Source organism: Salvelinus sp. IW2-2015, linkage group LG17 (genome assembly GCF_002910315.2).
Source record: "Salvelinus sp. IW2-2015 linkage group LG17, ASM291031v2, whole genome shotgun sequence".
Lineage (NCBI taxonomy): Eukaryota > Metazoa > Chordata > Actinopteri > Salmoniformes > Salmonidae > Salvelinus > Salvelinus sp. IW2-2015.
This window is the reverse complement of record NC_036857.1, coordinates 29,885,161-29,902,400: the sequence shown is the minus strand read 5'-3', so window position 1 is coordinate 29,902,400 and position 17,240 is coordinate 29,885,161. Positions and strand designations below refer to the sequence as shown.

Here is a 17,240-nt window from a genome sequence, read left to right as displayed (position 1 = left end):
GTGGCTTCGAGACAAGTCTCTGAATGTCCCTGAGTGGACTACATTTACATTTACATTTAAGTCATTTAGCAGACGCTCTTATCCAGAGCGACTTACAAATTGCTGCATTCACCTTATGATATCCAGTGGAACAACCACTTTACAATAGTGCATCTAACTCTTTTAAGGGGGGGGGGGGTTAGAAGGATTACTTTATCCTATCCTAGGTATTCCTTAAAGAGGTGGGGTTTCAGGTGTCTCCGGAAGGTGGTGATTGACTCCGCTGACCTGGCGTCGTGAGGGAGTTTGTTCCACCATTGGGGTGCCAGAGCAGCGAACAGTTTTGACTGGGCTGAGCGGGAACTGTACTTCCTCAGAGGTAGGGAGGCGAGCAGGCCAGAGGTGGATGAACGCAGTGCCCTTGTTTGGGTGTAGGGCCTGATCAGAGCCTGAAGGTACGGAGGTGCCGTTCCCCTCACAGCTCCGTAGGCAAGCACCATGGTCTTGTAGCGGATGCGAGCTTCAACTGGAAGCCAGTGGAGAGAGCGGAGGAGCGGGGTGAGCGGAGCGGGACTAGCCAGAGACTAAACTTGAACCCGATCGAACATCTCTGGAGAGACCTGAAAATAGCTGTGCAGCAACGCTCCCCATCCAACCTGACAGATCTTGAGAGGATCTGCAGAGAAGAATGGGAGAAACTTCCTAAATACAGTTGTACCAAGCTTGTAGCGTCATACCCAAGAAGACTCAAAGCTGTAATCGCTCCCAAAGGTGCTTCAACAAAGTACTGAGTAAAGTGTCTGAATGCTTATGTAAATGTGATATTTCTGTTTTTTTATTCATATAAATTAGCAAACATTTCTAAAGAAATTGTTTTTGCTTTGTCATTATGGGGTATTGTGTATAGATTTATGAGGGGAAAAAACTATTTAGTCAATTTTAGAATAAGGCTGTAACCTAAGGCTGTAACCTAATAAAAGTCAAAGGGTCTGAATACTTTCCAAAGGCATTGCACAAAGAGCTAATGTTTTAGATGAAATTCATGCCACAATTGTTGACAGTGTTGTCAATCATGGCCTTTCCATGAGAGAGGCTGGGCAGTGGGTCTAGCCCAATCTCCGTTGATCAACTTTGGCATCAATAGTGAGAATATTCAAGAATGATGTTATTTAAGTTGCAATGCTAAACCACAATCTATTTCGGTATTACTGTACTGTATCCAGTCAAATGTGTGTAAAACAGTTCTGTCAATGCCATTCATGTGACCAAATTGTCAGAGACCCAGACAGCAGTCAGTCAAGATCATAACATGTTCAGAAATGTTAACAGTATGAGTTTAGCAACTATTGACCAGGTCCTTAAAATACACAAAGTGGGAATGAAACAACTTTGCAAGGTCCCATTCCGAAGAAACAGTGGGAGCGTGAAGGAGACTAGACTCCAGTGTGTACAGGTAAGGTTTTGTAACTGTAATGCCTTTTCTTACAGTAAAACATTCAATTGCATGCAGCCGGAATATTTTACAATATATTTACGTATACAGCGCCTGCGGAAAGTATTCAGACCCCTTGACTTTTTCCTAATTTTATGTTACAGCCTTATTCTAAAATTGATTAAATAGTTTTTTCCCCTCATCAATCTACACACAATACCCCATAATGACAAAGGAAAAACAAATGTAAAAATGTTTGCTAATTTATATAAATAAAAATAAACTGACCAAGGCCCTTCTCCCCCGATTGCTCAGTTTAGCCGGGGGGCCAGGTCTAGGAAGAATATTGGTGCTTCCAAACTTCTTCCATTTAAGAATGATGTTGGCCACTGTGTTCTTGGGGACATTCAATGTTGCAGAAATGTTTTGGTACCCTTCCCCAGATCTGTGCCTCGACACAATCCTGTCTCCGAGTTCTAGGGACAATTCCTTTGACCTCATGGCTTGGTTTTTGCTCTGGCGTGTACTGTCAACAGTGGGACCTTATATAGACAGGTGTGTGCCTTTCCAAATCATGTCCAATCAATTGAATTTACCACAGGTGGACTTCAATCAAATTGTAGAAACATCTCAAGGATGATCAATGGAAACAGGATGCACCTGAGCTCAATTTCGAGTCTCATAGGATAGGGTCTGAATACTTATGTAAATGAGGTATTTCTGTTTTTGCTTTGTCATTGTATGGGGTATTTTTTATAGATTGCTGAATAATTTTTATTTATTTGAAACAATTTTAGAATAAAGCTGTAGCGTAAGAAAATGTGGAAAAGGTCAAGGGCTTTGAATACTTTCCGAAGGCACTGTACATAAATATTGTTCCTTTTATTGTATTTTTATTTTAGAGAATAATGGAGCTTGAAGCCAAACGCAACACCCCATACATTAATTTATGTGGATGAAGCCGACTTCAGCATTTCAAAAGTAAGGAGACGAGGGAGGAACCTCATTGGTAAGAGGGCCACCGTAAACGTGCCAGGGCAAAGGGATGCAAACATCACCCTGTGTGCCTCTATCTTCAGCGATGGTGTTCTTTGCCACATACCTTCAGTTGGCCCATACAATACACAACGTCTCCTCACATTTCTTGATGCATTGCACCATAGAGTAAGGCCGGACATGTCCGCTTCGTCGTCATATGGGACAATTTTGCTTTCCACTACTCCGGTCTTGTTACTGAATGGTTTGCAGCCCACCCACGAATGATGATGCAATTTCTCCCCCCATTCTCTCCCTTCCTCAATCCAACCGAGGAATTCTTCTCTGCGTGCAGGTGGAAAGTTTATGATTACCGCGTCCACATGACCAGATGTCCCTCTTAGACGCAATGATTGCCGGTTGTCTGGGCATCACTGCAGAGGACTGCCAAGCATGAATGCGCCATACAAGGATATTTTTTCCCCTCGCTGCATTGCGAGGGAAAAAACCCAGTGTAACGTTGATGAAAACGTGAACTGGTCGACAAAGAATGGATTGAATGATCTGTGTTTGTGTTGCCTTTTTTCACATTGCTTTGTTTTTGGAGTGATTTGTTGGCTCGGTGTATTTAATTTCTGTTCTCCGTGTGTACTGTACAGCATCAGTGAATCTGTAAAGTACAAAATGGAAAAAGGTGAAATGAAGCCTTTTGTTTCTGGGTATTCATGCTCTTGAGTGACATTCTCTATGCTTTGGTCATCGTTGGTAAAATCATTTTAGGAAACAATAATACAGCCCATGATGTGATAATACGTTTACTTGCCTTTTATGGTCATACTATAATTATAGTACCAACAAATGGCACAGACATACTGTATAAAAGGTTAGCCATGTTAGGGTATATTGATAGTTGTAGTTAGTATATATTGGGCCATTATGTAACGATTGATTGAAATTACTTTTCATTAGATAACAAGTTGTATGTTTTGATGGAGGTAGTTGATTTTGTGTCATGTATTTAATGTTTTGAGTCTTAAAACTTCTTATGGCTGCAGGGCCAGTATTGAGTAGCTTAGATGAAAGTTGCACAGAGGTGCCCATAGTAAACGGCCTGCTCCTCAGTCCCAGTTGCTAATATATGCATATTATTATTCATATTGGATAGAAAACACTCTGAAGTTTCTAAAACTGTTTGAATTATGTCTGTGAGTATAACAGAACTCATATGGCAGGCAAAAACCTGAGAAGTTCCACTTCCTGTTTGGATTTTTTCTGAGGTGGCAGATTTTCAACCAAGCTCTCATTGAAATTACAGCGAGATATTGATGAGTTTTCACTTCCTACGGCTTCCACTAGATGTCAACAGTCAATAGAACTTTGTCTGATGACTCTAATGTGAAGGGGGGCCGAAGGAGACAGGAAATAGTAATCACTGCCATGAGGTGACCACGCATTGAACACGCGCCTTCACATGAGGAGGACCTCCGTTCCACCGCTCTTCTGAAGTCAATCTAATTCTCCGGTTGGAACGTTATTCAAGATGTATGTTAACAACATTCTAAAGATTGATTCAGTACATCGTTTGACATGTTTCTACTGACTTTTACGGAACTTTTGGACATTCGTCACGTTATAGTGGATGCGCTTTGTGACTTTGGAATTGTTTACCGCTAACGCGCTAACCAAAGTAGCTAATTGGACATAAATAACGGACATTATCGAACAACTCAAGCATTTATTGTGGACCTGGGATTCCTAGGACTGCATTCTGATGAAGTTCATCAAAGGTAAGGAAACATTTATCATGTATTTTCTGGTTTCTGTTGAGTCCAAAATGGCGGCTAATTTTATTATATTTCTGAGCACCGTCTCAGATTATTGCATGGGTTGCTTTTTCCGTAAAGTTTTTTTGAAATCTGACACAGCGGTTGCATTAAGGAGAGGTATATCTATAATTCCATGTGTATAACTTCTTTATCATATACATTTATGATGAGTATTTCTGTTGAAACAATGTTGCTATGCAAAATCACTTGATGTTTTTGGAACTAGTGAATGTAACGCGCCAATGTAAACTCCGATTTTTTTATATAAATATGAACTTTATCAAACAAAACATGCATGTATTGTGTAACATGAAGTCCTATGAGTGTCATCTGATGAAGATAATCAAAGGTTAGTGATTAATTTTATCTCTATTTCTGCTTTTTGTGACTGCTATATTTCGCTGGAAAAATGGCTGTGCTTATTGTGGTTTGGTGGTGATCTAACATAATCGTTTGTAGTGCTTTCGCTGAAAAGCATATTTGAAATCGGACACTTTGGTGGGATTAACAACAAGATTACATTTAAAATGATATAAGACACATGTATGTTTGAGGAATTTTAATTATGAGATTTCTGTTGTTTGAATTTGGTGCCCTGCACTTTCACTGGCTGTTGTCATATCGATCCCGGTATCGGGATGCAGCCATAAGAAGTTTTAATACATTTTGCAAATTAAATGTGTAATTCTGGCCAACGTATTTCAGTTTGGGGATGCGTGTTGATTGTTTTGAAAAAATCGAGAGAGAAAAAAAAGTTTTATTGTCACATCAACCAGATAGGTGCAGTGAAATGTGTTGTTTTACAGCACATATGTCAGAGTCAAGGCCCGCGGGCCACATCCGGCCCGCGAGAAGGTTTTTTACGGCCCCTGGGATGATCTTGATTTATTATTAGAACCGGCCCGCAGACCGCAGCAAGCCGGCAGCCCGCAGATCTTTTACACGCACCAATACTACATTTCCCACAATGCAACGGTGACGCACCGAGCAGTAGGCTGCTTCATTTCAATATTTATTGGCACAGCAGTCGTCAGCATCACAGTAAAATTAACTTTCAGATACCCATCAAAAATGGCAAAACGGGAAGTGGACACTGAGAACCGGGGTTTCAAACAAGGTGGGAGTCGGAGTATATGTTCACGGAGGTAGCTGGAAAACCTGTGTGTCTTCTGTGTGGAGAAAGTGTGGCGGTACTGAAAGAGTATAATCTGAGACGACATTATGAAACGAAACACGCGGACAAAAACAAGAATATGGACATGGAACAAAGGCTACAAAAGGCAGAGGAATTAAAACGAGGCCTCAAATCTCGACAGGCTCTGTTCAAAAAAGCCAAATCACAAGGCCAGGCTGCTGTCAAGGCCAGTTTATTTTGGCAGAAGAGATCGCTAAATCAGCCCGGCCATTTACGGAGGGGATTTCATCAAAAACTGCATGATTAAAGTTTGTGACGAAGTTTGCCCAGAAAAAAGGCAACTCTTTTTAAATGTGAGTCTGAGCAGAAACACCATTGCGAGAGAGTAGACCAGTTGTCCATCAATCTAAAAGAGCAGCTGTGAAAAAGGGAAAAGATTTCATTGCATATTCCTTGGCGTGGATGAGAGCACCGACATTTCTGACATTGCCCAGTTGTCAATTTTCATCCGCGGAGTGGACTCCAGCCTAAGCGTGACAGAGGAGTTTTGGCTTTACGTCCTATGCATGGCACAACTACGGGGCATGATTTATTGAAGAGGTGTCATAGAAAATATAGGCTACTGATGGTGCCTTGAATACCGGTTTCTTTCATTTAATGTTCATGTTATGGGGATTTTTATATAAAGGAAATTTGTCTTTTGTGTCTGTTGAAAATTAAAGATTACTGACAGAGCCATAAGAAAATATTGCTTTATTTATCTGATCATATTGGAATATATTTGTTAGGTTTTCAGTAGGTTCAATTAGGTTCACTAGACTATATGCGTCATTTAAAAATTTTTCAATGAACATTCGAACAGTCCGGCCCTCGGCTTGTAGCTAAATTTTTTATTTGGCCCTCCGTCCATTTGACTTTGACACCCCTGTTTTACAGGGTCAGCCATAGTAATACCGTGACCCTGGAGCCAATTAGGATTAAGCTCAAAGGCAAATCAACGGATGTTCCCCTTGTCTGCTCAGGTATTCGAACCAGCGACCTTTTCAGTTACTAGACTAGCCTGGCATTATGAACACTTTGAAAAAGGTGAGAGGAGCAAGGAGCATAGCGTGCCCAATTTGACTGGAGCAAGGAGCAAGATTCCCAATGTCTGGAGCTTCGTCCTTCTCACCTGCTCCAATTTTGCTACAGTAGCGCTCACTTCACGAGCCTAGGGCATGCCCGGCCCAGCATGCATTTGTAGTTTACTTGTGTGCTGCTGTAGCCCCTTGCTTTATCTACTGTCGTGAAGTTTGCTAAATATTTTCATAAAGAAACAGCTGATAAAACACACAGGTGCAAAATCAAGGTGACTTACAAAGATGAAGAGCAAGAGAGGGAGAGTGGTGATGTAAAGAATCCTTGTGGGATCTGAAAAGACATGTATCCCGAAAGCATGATGATGTACTTACTACGTGCACTTGCTAAAAGAAAGGAACGAAGTGGTTAGCTAATTAAGTGTGTCATTGTAGTAAAGTATCTATAAACAAAAAATCAGGTCTCTTAAAAGTTTCCTTAATTTTGTTCTATTATCTATACAATAGGCCATAATTGATTTTGGCCCAATGGGCCTGGCACATTCCCACGTTCAAGGAGCTTTCTGTTTTGATTGGGTTATTTTGCCTAAAAACCTTCAGAATTAAAAAATAATAATACTCTATCCGTGCCCAGTCTGGCAAGAGAGGCCAAAAGGGTGTTTAGCATCCCCAGTGGCTCTGCAAGTGTGGAGAGGATATTCACTACTGCTAGACTGCTTTCCAGGCACCATCGCATGAGCCTGAAGCCACAGACTCTGGCCAAACTCGTGTTTCTAAAAATGAATTCAAAGGCACCTTATACTGAGCCTAATAAGGCATTTTGTTTAATTTGTATTTCATTCTAAGTAAGTCACAGCCTATATGCACAATTTATGGACGATAATGATTTAATACAACAAAATGTTGTTTAAATGCTGAGCACTTAATGTCCCTGACTCCCTACCAGCCTAGTGTGTCGCACTCGCAAATGCTTCACCATGTATTTCTTTGTAGACTATAGCCTTGAAATAATTTAAATAATATAGCCTAAAAAAAATCTTTTTCATTCCTTCTTAGGCTCCCTGTCTGGCTCCTGACCTATTTAGACTGTTTATATGCTGTTTAATATGACATGTAGCCTATTTTAAATGACTAGTGCTCCTTACCAGATACCTTTTCATGTTTATTCAAATACTTTTAATTCAAATCATATGGTTTGTTTTCAGTACTTCAAAACCTAAATGGTAGTCACAAAAATAGATGGGTATTGGTTTAATTGTGATTTTAATGAATGGCTTGAATTTGAAGAGGCAGTTTTTCCCCCTGTGAATGCTGTGCGGTTTTTAGCAGAGCGGTTGGAAAGGACATGGAGTGCTGGAGTGGCGCACAAGCACTGCTCCATGAGTGATGAGCGGATTTCCGACCGCTCAACTCCGCTCACATACTTGCTCCTCTCCGTTCACATACTCTGGTTCTTATCAACCGTTCTGTGTCATCATAGTGCTGCAAGGAAGAAGTAGAGCGCTCTCCCTTCCTGGACACCTCAGAATATGACTTTTTGTTGTTACTTTTACCCCTTTTTCACCCCAATTGGTAGTTAGTCTTGTCTCATCGCTGCAACTCCCACACGGACTCGGGAGAGGCGAAGGTCGAGAGCCGTGCGTACTCCGAAACACAACCCAACCAAGCCGCGCTGCTTCTTGACACAATGCCCACTTAACATGTAAGCCCTCCGCACCAATGTGTCGGAGGAAACACCGTGCACCCGGCGACCGTGTCAGCTCGAACCCAGATACTCTAGTGGACTCGAACCCAGATACTCTAGTGGACTCGAACCCAGATACTCTAGTGGACTCGAACCCAGATTACTCTAAGTGGACTCGAACCCAGATACTCTAGTGGCACTCGAACCCAGATACTCTACTGACTCGAACCCAATACTCTAGTGGACTCGAACCAGATACTCTACTGGACTCGAACCCAGATACCTTAGTGGACTCGAACCCAGATACTCTAGTGGACTCGAACCCAGATACTCTAGTGGACTCAACCCAGATACCTACTGGACTCGAACCCAGATACTCTAGTGGACTCGAACCCAGATACTCTAGTGACTCGAACCCAGATACTCAGTGGACTCGAACCAGATACTCTATGACTCGAACCCAGATACTCTACTGGACTCGACCCAGATACTCTACTGGATCGAACCCCAGATACTCTAGTGGACTCGAACCCAGATACTCTAGTGGACTCGAACCCAGATACTCTAGTGGCACAGCTAGCACTGTGATGTAGTGCCTTAGACCGCTGCGCCACTCGGGACACTTTTATTTATCTGAAGGATTTCCTGTAATGTCCCTTCAGGACTTGTTGTTGTCCGACACATGTAAACCATTTGTTTACTTGTTTGTTTACTGCTGTAGTCTAGTCTAGTGTTTACCCCAGTTGGTCTTGAATTCATTTTCAAATGGACACAGCCCAAACCACACAGTCAGTAGTGTTATTATCAGGTCAGTTAAACAGTGCTGATTGATACCTTTTTATTGTCATAAGTGAAAATTGATTGGTTCAACATTAGCACATAGTACAGCAATGACATATTGAGTGGTTTTGCTGCCACTGTCTTGAGATGGTAGATAGATATTTTGTTCAGAGTACAAACACACACACACTTTGTACCGGGTCAGGTTGTTAGCCTGCCTCTGTCTGTATTGTTGTAACAACACAGAGCCTGGCCTGTTTCTTTGTATACACTGTAAACCTCTCAAGTCTAGTGATATTGTGGAGAGGAGAGCACTCCAACCTGCCATCTTCACACAAACAAGGTCTTCACTAGAGTAAACCACTTCAAAAGAAGTGGTTCATTGCTATTCTCACGGCCCTAACACATCTGGACAAGAGGAACACCTATGTGAGAATGCTGTTCATTGACTACAGTTCAGCATTCAACACTATAGTACCCTCCAAGCTCGTCACCAAGCTCAGACCTCTGGGTCTGGACACTAACCCCTGCAACTGGATCCTGGACTTTCTGACGGACAGACCAGTCTGTGAGGATTGGCAACAACACCTCCTCGACACTGACTCTTAACACAGGGGCCCCCCAGGGATGCGACCTCAGCTCTCTGCTATACTTAAGCAATAAGGCCCGAGGAGGTGTGGTATATTGGCCATATATCACAAATCCCAGAGGAGCCTTATTGCTATTATAAACTGGTTACCAACGTAATGAGAACAGTAAAACTGAAAGTTGTGTTATACCCGAGGTATGCGGTCTGATATACCACGGCTTTCAACCAATCAGAATTCAAACCACTCAGTTTATAAGCTCTGTTCAACCATGACTGTGTTGCTTTGCACGACACAAACTCCATCATCAAGAAGGCCTGATAACCAACAACGATGAGTCAGCCTATAGGAGGTAAGTGAACTGGCATTGCGGTGCCACCACAACAACCTCTCCCTCAACGTCGGCATAACAAAGGAGTTGATTGTCGACCTTTCGGAAGCAGAGGAGGGAACAGGACTGCAGTAGAGTTATGTTCCACATCACCGAGGGCTTGACTTAGACCAACAACACCAGCACTCTTGTCAAGACGACACAACAGCGTCTCTACTTCCTAAGGCATGAGCATGAGGTCTGGTACCAGCAGTCTCAGAGACAGTTTCTATCTACAAGCCATCAGACTGCTGAACACTTGAACTGGACTGACCACCTGTTCTGATTCTCCACTCTTTAGCGCACATACACACACACACACACACACATACTGTACATACATTCATGCTACACACACACATCTGATGCTATCAGACTCTTAGTATGTGCACATTTTAATCACTTTCCCCCAATCTCCCCTTCTCCAAAACACATGTACAGTTGAAGTCGGAAGTTCACATACACCTTAGCCAAATACATTTAAACTCTGTTTTTCACAATTCCTGACATTTAATTCTAGTAAAAATGTCCTGTCTTAGGTCAGTTAGGATCACCACTTTATTTTAAGAATGTGAAATGTCAGAATAATAGTAGAGAGAATGATTTATTTCAACTTTTATTACTTTCATCACATTCCCAGTGGGTCAGAAGTTTACATACACTCAATTAGTATTTGGTAGCATTGCCTTTAAATTGTTGAACTTGGGTCAAACGTTTTCGGGGTAGCCTTCCACAAGCTTTCCCACAATAAGTTGGGTGAATTTTGGCCCATTTCCTCCTGACAGAGCTGGTGTAATTTCAGGTTTGTAGAGCCTCCTTGCTCGCACACGCTTTTTCAGTTCTGCCCACAAATTTTCTATAGGGTTGGAGTCAGGCTGTGTAATGGCCACTCCAATACCTTGACTTTGTGTCCTTAAGCCATTTGCCACAACTTTGGAAGTATGCTTGGGTTCATTGGTCCATTTGGAAGACCCATTTGTGACCAAGCTTTAACTTCCTGACTGATGTCTTGAGTGTTGCTTCAATATATCCACATGATTGTCCTACCTCATTGATGCCATCTATTTTGTGAAGTGCACCAGTCCCTCCTGCAGCAAAGCACCCCACAACATGATGCTGCCACCCCGTCCTTCACGGTTGGATGTGTTCTTCGGCTTTGCAAGCGTCCCCCTTTTCTCCAAAACATAATGATGGTCATTATGGCAAACAGTTCTATTTTTGTTTCCTCAGACCAGAGACAATTCTCCAAAAAGTACGATAGTTCCCATGTGCAGTTGCAAAACGTCAGTCTGGGCTTTTGATGACGTTATTGGAGGCAGTGGCTTCTTATTTGCTGGCGCTTTCAGGTTATGGTTGACATAGGACTCGTTTTACTATGGATATAAGATACTTTTGGTACCTGTTTCCTCCAGCATCTTCACAAGGCTCCTTTTGCTGTTGTTCTGGGGATGATTTGCCACTTTGCGCACCAAGTACGTTATTCTCTAGAGATAGAACGCGTCTCCTTCCTGGAGCGGTATGACGGCTGCGTGGTAATGGTTTTATACATTTGCATACGATTGTTTAATAGCAGATGAACGTACCTTAGCATTTGAAATTCTCCCAAGGATGAACCAACTTGTGGAGGTTACAATTCTTCCTGAGGTCTTGGCTGATTTATTTTGATTTTCCCGATGATGTAAGCAAAGAGGCACATGGAGTTTGAAGGTAGGCCTTGAAAATACATCCACAGGTAACCTCCAATTGACTCAAATGATGGTCAATTAGCCTATCAGAAGCTTCTAAAGCCATGACATCATTTTCTGGAATTTTCCAAGCTGTTTAACGGCACAGTCAACTTAGTGTATGTAAACTTCTGACCCACTGGAATTGTGACACAGTGAATTATAAGTGAAATCATTTGTTGTGTATCAATTGTTGGAAAAATTACTTGTGTCATGCACAAAGTAGATGTCCTAACCAACTTGCCAAAACTATAGTTTTTTTAACAAGAAATTTGTGGAGTGGTTGATAAACGAGTTTTAATGACTCCAACCTCAGTGTATGTAAACTTCCGACTTCAACTGTAAATATTGGACAATAAATTGTGCCTTCATGTATTATACTTATGCTCAAGTGTTTATTCTATTGTACTGAGCCATTTACTTTATGTTCATATACACTGTACACCATGTGTAAGCCGTACATATGACTAAAAACATATGTATTCTTGGATCAACGTCCAATACTTCTCTATTCTTTGTCTAGTCTCAATGGCTCCTACACATCTGCTGGTCCCACTATAAACAAACTACAACTTACAGGCTTTATAAAACATTTATTAAGTCTTCATAAAGATGACATGGGTGCTTCACAAGTCATGTTTGAGCAAAGTCGCACTACAGTAGCTACACGTCTGTTTTACCTCGTAATCATAGATGAAGACGTACTAGACACTATCAGTAGAATCCAATGAAGCGAATGGCCCTTTTCAAAGCACGCACATGCAAGGAAGTATGCAGTGGGTGTACGAATGCACAGATACACAAGACGAATGCACAGACAAACAAACATGTTTGGCCACATACCAGCTTCGACTTACATATGCTGGTACTGATGTTGGAGATAATTAAATGTCAAGTCTGGCAGTAAAGGCGCACTCTCCTCCAGCTATAATATACAATTGAAAAAACTTGAAGTGAATTGTATTACACTTCACAATCTGATCTTTGAGCAGAGTCTGCGCTGCATTTTTAAGTGCTGCATACTTGCCATGTTTGGTAATGCCATTTGATTGATTTAGTGGAAATAGTTTAAGCTTAAAGCCTGGCTGTTTTAGAATCTTGTCTGTTAAGACCAACTGTTCCAGAATGTTCTGAGGAGAACAGAGCACACCACTTTGCCATCCATGTGGGATTTGATTTAGTTGCAGAAGTTCTATACAACTTCTATGGAACTGGTTGTTCTGATTGTCCAGTAGATACGCTCCCCAAAAAAGACCCTATTGTTCACTTTGAGGAGAGCAGAGTCCATAATTGGAATGGCCTTAGAACTTCTATGGAACTGGTCTAGAATGTTGTTCTGAGAACAGCAGAACACACCAGTCAGTCTCTAAGTCATTTCCTTCATTAATCTCCATCAGACAACATGGCCATCTGGCTGTTATACAGTCTGCTTTATCCAGGGTCTGAGGCTGTCTGTCTTTTTCTCATTACTGATGAAATAGTCTGTCCCCTGGTCAGGGGTCAAGCTATTTTCCCAGGCTAAGAGAGAGAGAGAGAGAGAGAGAGAGAGAGAGAGAGAGAGGTTGTAGTCATGTGTGTTCAGTGTAAACCATTGGATGTGGACAAAATCACTTACAGACACTGGCTTGTTGCCTGTAGAGGGTGTGTGTGCGCAGCAGAGGAATGTTCTCGAGGTCAACGACCTCACTAAGCTAACTGCAGGCTATCTAAACTTCACTTAGCTAGCCTAATGCTGTTGTGTTGGTCTAGTCTAACTGTAGGCTAAACTTCTAAACTTCATTTGAGCCAGCCCATGCATATAAGCCTACAATGCGGTTGTGTTTTGCTGCAGTGTGCTCATACACAATTCACATTCGCCTAGTCTCTTCCCCACTGCCGCTGTGTCTGACAACACAAGCGTTCGTGAATTTAAGCAAATCAGACTAGCATTTGCCTATCTGCACAGTGCGAGAAATAGTGAGCCTCCTCTCTCAGTCAGTTCCTAGTGTCTATCTGTGCGGAGGAATAGTGGAGTAAGGAAGAAGCGTGGGCCTTCTCTGTCTCTGACCCCATTTCTTTGTATTGTCTATGATTATGAGTTGTGTTTTGATGCGTTGTCAGATCCAATAAGGGAAGCAGACAGACAGACAGACAGACAGACAGACAGGCAACATAATGCTGTCCTATTGATGTCCACTTAATCACTGAGCCAGTCACAATAAGGTTATTAACAGTATGAGAAAGGAAGGGAGAGCTAGACCAGAGACTATATAGGGGATAGGGCACCATTTGGTACACACCCTTGGTCTATAATGTTGTATTGTAACCTACAGTCAATGTAGGTTTAACCCTCTACTCCAGGTTGTGTATAGTTACAGAAATATAAATTCCCAGTAACACCTGTAAATATATAGATTCCCCGGTAAATCTGTACATTTACCAGTATGAAGGGGAATGTATAGATTTTCCAGGAAATGTATAGATTTTCAAAGAAATGTGTAGATATCCCGATTTCCCAATTATAGCCTCGAAGACATCTCAAGAAAGTCCACTTTTGGAAAGACACAAGGTTTTTCTCATCTTCTCTAACCATATACTGTATATCATACCTCATTTGTGTATCCAGACATTTCTGGATTAGATGTCTAGATTTCGTGCTGTAAATCTTATGACATGGTAATAGTGAATGTCGTATTCAACCTCACCCAGGTCACACCAGGTTCACTCTGTCACAACAGACTTACATTTCTCTCTCTTTTCTTTCTCTCTCTCTCTCTCTCTTCCAACCTCCCTTTCTCTTGTCTCCCTCTCTCTCGCTCTCTCTCCATCGCTCTTCTAGCTCTTTCAAATTCTAAAATGCTTTATCGGTAATTGGAAAAGTACTTGCTTTGTCAGGAAAAACAATGTTGAACAATTCAACAAGACATAGATGACATGTAGAAACATTAATCTGAACTAGAATAGCTAATTAACATATAACAATAATAATAATACATTTATTCAAATTCAAATATAGCGCTTTTCAAAGAATCTCAAAGTGCTTCAAAGCAAAAAACAACATAACATCATGGGATGGACAGTCATTAGAAAGTTCATCTGAGGGAGGTGGTCAAGCGGTAAGAAAAAGTCCAGAGGCAGGCAGGCAGCAAGCGCGGTCTCATCAAGGTGTCTCGCTGTCTCTGGTTTATCCGTTGTAGACCTCGGATTAAGTTTGAGCTAAGCCACTGCGGTCCGTGGACTCCGTAGTAGGTAGCTAGCTAGCTACTCCTTCGCTACTATCAAAATGAAGGGGCACCCACTTGGATGACTATGGCAGTTACGTGGTGCCAGAAAGCACACCACGTGTCAATAATAATTCAACATCTCTCTCCCTCTCTTCTCTAGCTCAGTGGGAACGTGTGATAACATTATGAAATGTGTAACCTTACATGTCGCTCGCTCTCTCTCCCTCCCCTCCAGCTGAGTGCCAACGTGTTGATCTTCCTGTGCACCAACATGATAGGTATCTGTACCCACTACCCTGCTGAGGTATCGCAGAGACAGGCCTTTCAGGAGACCAGGGGGTACATCCAGGCCCGGCTCTACCTACAGAGAGAGAATCAGCAACAGGTAGGCTACACACACACACACACACACATTTACACAAGCCATTACACTTGTTGACCTAACTATATTTTCAAATTATTGTGGGTCAACAATATAGAGTATTTCTGAATGCCTCTATACTCTACCAACATGTTCCCACGCAGTATTCCAACGAATGACTGGCACTCAAGGCAGTGACTCATTGAGGTTTCTAGCTGTTGAAACACATGAAAGGGAATGGGTTGAGTGCTTTTCTCTCACTTCTCTGTCTCTCGCTCTCTCTCTCTCTCTCTCTCTCTCTGTCTCTCTGTCTATCATACACATTCTCCAGGAGCGCCTGTTGCTGTCGGTGCTGCCGAGGCACGTTGCCATGGAGATGAAGGCAGATATCAACGCCAAGAAGGAAGATATGATGTTCCACAAGATCTACATCCAGAAACATGACAACGTCAGGTAACCATGGACACACACCCTGTCCCTCTGCCGTAACCATGGACACACACTGACCATTTCACTCTCTTCCGCAACAAGTGGTGCTGAGGTCAAAATGTGACACATCTGTATTGGCTCAAATGACACAACTGCCGCAGTTACTCAAATCCTCTTAAAGCACATTAAAGGAAAGGATCCAAGGTCCCTCCCTGGGACTGCTTCCTCCAATGAACTTTGAGAGGAATTGAGGAAACAAGGATGGAGGAAGCAAGCATATGAAAGCCAGTAACGTTTTCAGACACTGCCTTGGGCCCATATCCACAAGTGACTGGGTAGGAATGCTGATCTAGGATCAGTCCATGCTATCTTGTTAAGTATTAACTAAAACTCTAAACTGATCCTAGGTCAGCACTCCTACTCTGAGTTGTTTTGTGGACCCTGGACTACCTGATCTAACACCACCAGCCTCTTGACCCAGATATTAGTCTAAACTCTATTCAATCCCCATCAAGATGTGTTGAATTAACACTGTGAAACTCCCCAGACGTTCTCTCTCTATCGGTCTGTCTTCTATCATGTTGTTGTTGATGTTATTATTATTATTGAGTCAGAACATTGATCAAGAGGGCAACAGCGCCATCTGTCATCTCTCCCCTAGAAGTGTCAACGTTCCAGTTGTTTTCCCTCTTCCTTGTAATTATTACCACAAATTAGAAAATGAGAATCGTGCTGAGATGTCTTCACTGGGGAGGGAGGACTGAAGGTGACCTATATGAGTCCAGACGAAAAGCTGAACAGAATAAATGTCTCTCTATCTCAACAAGAGATGGAGGAAGGGAGCAGACAGGCTGGTAGGCGCATGACCATGCTAATGATGGGTTATTGATCTGTATCTCCCTCTTCCCTCTCTCTCTCCCTCTTTCGTCCTCTCTTTTTCTCCCTCTGTCATACAATCTTTCTTACTCCCGCTTTCTCTCTCTCGCTCTCTCTCTGTCTTTCTTTCTCTCTCCGTCTCTCGCCATCCAACAGTATACTGTTTGCAGACATCGAAGGATTCACCAGCCTGGCATCACAATGCACCGCACAAGAGTTGGTCATGACACTGAATGAACTTTTCGCTCGCTTCGACAAACTAGCTTCGGTGAGCAGTTAGACATCATATAATCAGTCACTTCAACCCTGTTCGTCAGATTTCAAACATATTATAGATGTACTCTTTACTTTTAAATTGTGGATTTTGCATCGCCCATAGTGACGTGTAATTCATTGGCTACTGGCCACTTACATTTGTGTTGTGTAATGCTCCATAATACATTTAACATTTTACGTATAATCTACTCCCTAACCCTGAACCTGTGGTTGTTTGCGGCACATGTTTGTGTGTCCTATAGGAGAACCACTGTCTGAGGATCAAGATCCTTGGAGACTGCTACTACTGTGTGTCTGGACTGCCTGAACCCAGGGCCGACCATGCACACTGCTGTGTGGAGATGGGAGTGGACATGATAGAGGCCATCTCGTGAGTCACACACACTAATGAATAACCTACTTTGAATTAGTAAGAAGCACACTTTGGCTTGTCTGGAAACTATCGTAACAGGGGTTTTTCTGTGTGTGTGTGTGTGTGTGTGTGTGTGTGTGTGTGTGTGTGTGTGTGTGTGTGTGTGTGTGTGTGT

General features: G+C 42.3%; 1 protein-coding gene across 2 annotated transcripts in view; it reads left to right on the top strand.

The window, feature by feature from the left end:
- The window catches only part of LOC111976578 (adenylate cyclase type 6), an 87,611-nt gene that overhangs the window by 48,038 nt on the left and 22,333 nt on the right, over nucleotides 1-17,240 (top strand). For both annotated transcript variants that reach the window (XM_024005521.2, XM_024005520.2), the window contains exons 4-7: nucleotides 15,007-15,156; nucleotides 15,464-15,585; nucleotides 16,594-16,705; nucleotides 16,956-17,083. In XM_024005521.2, the coding sequence (XP_023861289.1) occupies nucleotides 15,007-15,156; nucleotides 15,464-15,585; nucleotides 16,594-16,705; nucleotides 16,956-17,083 (512 nt within the window). The remainder of the gene's footprint in view (nucleotides 1-15,006; nucleotides 15,157-15,463; nucleotides 15,586-16,593; nucleotides 16,706-16,955; nucleotides 17,084-17,240) is intronic.